General features: G+C 43.4%; 1 protein-coding gene across 1 annotated transcript; it reads right to left on the bottom strand.

Annotated features, from left to right (window-relative positions):
- Positions 1–1466: 1466 nt before the first annotated feature.
- On the bottom strand, positions 1467–2099 carry LOC132012053 (protein tyrosine phosphatase type IVA 1-like). The gene has a single exon (XM_059391562.1). The coding sequence runs from the start codon at positions 2074–2076 to the stop codon at positions 1549–1551; it is 528 nt and encodes a 175-aa protein (XP_059247545.1). The 5' UTR covers positions 2077–2099; the 3' UTR covers positions 1467–1548.
- Positions 2100–2844: the final 745 nt, after the last annotated feature.

Genomic DNA, 2844 nt, shown 5'->3' with positions numbered 1-2844 from the left:
AAATTTGCTGAAATTTTATGGTCAAATGTAAGTAACATGTACTTACTCCTAAAAATAATACAGATTCTCACTGTCAGTTGCAATGCCCCTTGTATGTTCATAAGCTTAATTGTTTTGTTCAAATCTGTATCTTTACTGATTTTTGCCCACTTGATCTGTTTCTGCAAGATGGATAGTAAAATATCCCATCACTGTGGTAAATTTGTCGATGTTCCTTATAGTTCTCTCTGTATTTGCTTTATACATTTTGGACCAATGTTGTTTGGTGCATGAAGTTTAGAATGGTTATAACTTCCTGGTGAACTGAAACTTTAATGATTTTTATCTCTAGTAACGCCTTTGCTTCTACTTTTACTAATAATAACACATCTCTACCATCCTTTCTTCCTCCTGCAATTCATTACTTATTTAGATGGTTAGGATCCTGTACTAGGTGAATGGTGAACACTGAAATTATTTCTGCTGCAGAACTATATTCCCAGACAGTGTGAATATATGGTTAAACTAGCACTAATACAGGTCATCATTTCATCAATTCCATAATAAAACAAAGTATCAGGTACCCAAATACAAAGTTACACAGTTCAAAAAGCATATAAAATATTAGATGTCTGATCACTTCATTAGTAGAAACCCACTTCTCTTTTGATTGGGAAGACAAGGAAAAAACATGCTTCCGAGAAAAACAGTTAATGAACAACTTCTAATAGACATGGTGAAGAATTACAAGATTTCAGAAACTTTATAAATAAGAAATGTTTGTGCTATAAAGCATCTCTGCCTTAAAAAGAATTTTTTTCTTGCTAAATAAAAGACCTATTCTATACACCCTGCCAAGACAAAGGCAACATTTTACTAGAGATATTTCATAGCCTCCTCCCACTCTCTCTTCAAACCCTCCCCCTCTAAGTTGCACCCCAAGTGTAAACATTAAACTGTAAGACATTTTTGTCTGAAACCATTACACACATGTGCTTCTGTACAATGTGTATTTTACATGAACTTTCAACCACAGATTTGTGATTTTTCAAAATGGAGGCTTTCATAACTGGCACAAAATGAGCTTCATAGAAAGACATTAAATAATCCCTTAAGTCTTGGTAAGAATCCAATAAAAATCGATTTTTGCTAAAACCTGATGTATACTGGTGTTCATGTGGGATGGTAAACATGAAGGAAAAAATAACCACATAGGCCCTACTTACAATGTTTGAAAGGACTAAAGGAATAAACCACATATGGTTTACAGTGCTGTTCATAATTACTAGCATTTTAATTATATAGAATACTAAAAATATACAAGTATTGTGCTGGATATTTTGGCACCTAAGCTCTCAATTTCTTACATATTTTTTTTTCTGACATGGGAATAGTATGAAGCCAAATATAGAGGCTGCAATTCTGTCATGCTTGTGGTTTTTTTCATGATTCCTATGGAAGCTTCATTAGACTGGTCATTCATTAAGCCTACATGTTGGCTAATATGTACGATAATTAAGTCCTCTCTCAAGTTCCATTTCCAAGGCAACAGCATAAGGGAGCCAAGTTTTATTGAATGCAACAGTTGTTTCTATGACCACTGGAGTCCTTGTAGCGCAGCCGCATTTTAGAACGGTATTTCTCCAAATACAAAAGTTGCTTGCTGTTAAAAGCTCCACGCCGCTTTTGTCTTATAAACTGTACTGCATCTTCGTTTTTCATTCCACCTTCAATTAGGGCTAGGGCAACAAGCACTGGCGTTCTCCCAAGACCCGCAACACAGTGGACAGCAATACAACAGCCAGGTTCCTCCCGAAATTTAAGGTGTACGAGACTCAGCCAGTCGTCGACAATCTGGTTAGATGGCGATGACCCGTCATCGAAAGGCCAATCCAGAACCTGGATGCCTTCTTTCTCCACGAGAGCAGTGTCGTAGGTGGCTTCACATACTCTTACTATTGTAGTAACTCCGTGTTTCTTAAGTTCTTCTATAAACTTGTTTAAGGTTGCACTGGTTGGGCTGTGTGTAATAAGGAATCTCATGTTCCTGTACGTGACTTCCACGGGGGCTGGCCGGCTCGTTGGAGCTATGTTCATTTAGCTGAAATGTTTCCAATGCTTGAAGGCAGAAGTGATGTGAAGAAGCTGAAGGATACGCCCATATACTCCACCGGAAATTCTCAACGCTTGGGAAAATGTAATGGAGAGTCACAGGAAACGCCACGAGCCCCCTCGCAAGCAGCCGTCCTTGGGGTCAGGAATACTGAGGCAGCGGAAAGGGAGCGCGCCCGGGTTTACCCCATCCAGGTCTTAATGCTTGGGAAACGCTCCGAGGATTTCAACTCTACACGTGCGCGCCCAGGATAAGCGATCGGCCGGCGGCTTCCCGGGGGTGGGGGAGCAACGCGCCTCTGCAGCTCACTGGTCCTCGCAAAGGTCGTGCTGTGCCTGGCAGTAATCTCTGGGGCCCTTCAGAAACTCCATAAAGGCGTGCCCGAGACCACCACAGACAGGAGCCTGTTTACTCATTAAAGACTGTGGCCTAATCATACAACCAGTCCCGCAGCGGCGACACAGGCGGCGGCGGAGGCCTCGGCTGCGGGGCAGGGAATGGCAGTGGCAGCCGTGGGGCAGCAGTGACCCGACACCAGGCTCTACTGTGCTCCTGCCTCGAAGGAGCCAATCCGCGAGCGGAGGCGTTCTTGCGTCACAAGCCCGCCCTTTCACAGCAGGCGTGACGTAGGCTCCTCTCCACCAATCGCGGCAGGGCGCTCCGAGTGGCTGCAAGCGTGAGACCCAGCGCTGGCCCGCCGTTGTCACTAAGGCGCGGCTGGTTGGGGAAGGAAGGCGTGGTGCACACGGAGA

This window comes from Mustela nigripes, chromosome 1 (assembly GCF_022355385.1).
Source record: "Mustela nigripes isolate SB6536 chromosome 1, MUSNIG.SB6536, whole genome shotgun sequence".
In the NCBI taxonomy this organism is placed as follows: domain Eukaryota; kingdom Metazoa; phylum Chordata; class Mammalia; order Carnivora; family Mustelidae; genus Mustela; species Mustela nigripes.
The sequence above is the reverse complement of the archived record's forward strand: the minus strand, read 5'-3'. Positions and strand labels throughout refer to the sequence as shown.

Bases quoted from the DNA above. Each gene is read 5' to 3' on its own strand.
- LOC132012053 (XM_059391562.1), bottom strand. From the start codon at position 2,076: ATGAACATAGCTCCAACGAGCCGGCCAGCCCCCGTGGAAGTCACGTAC.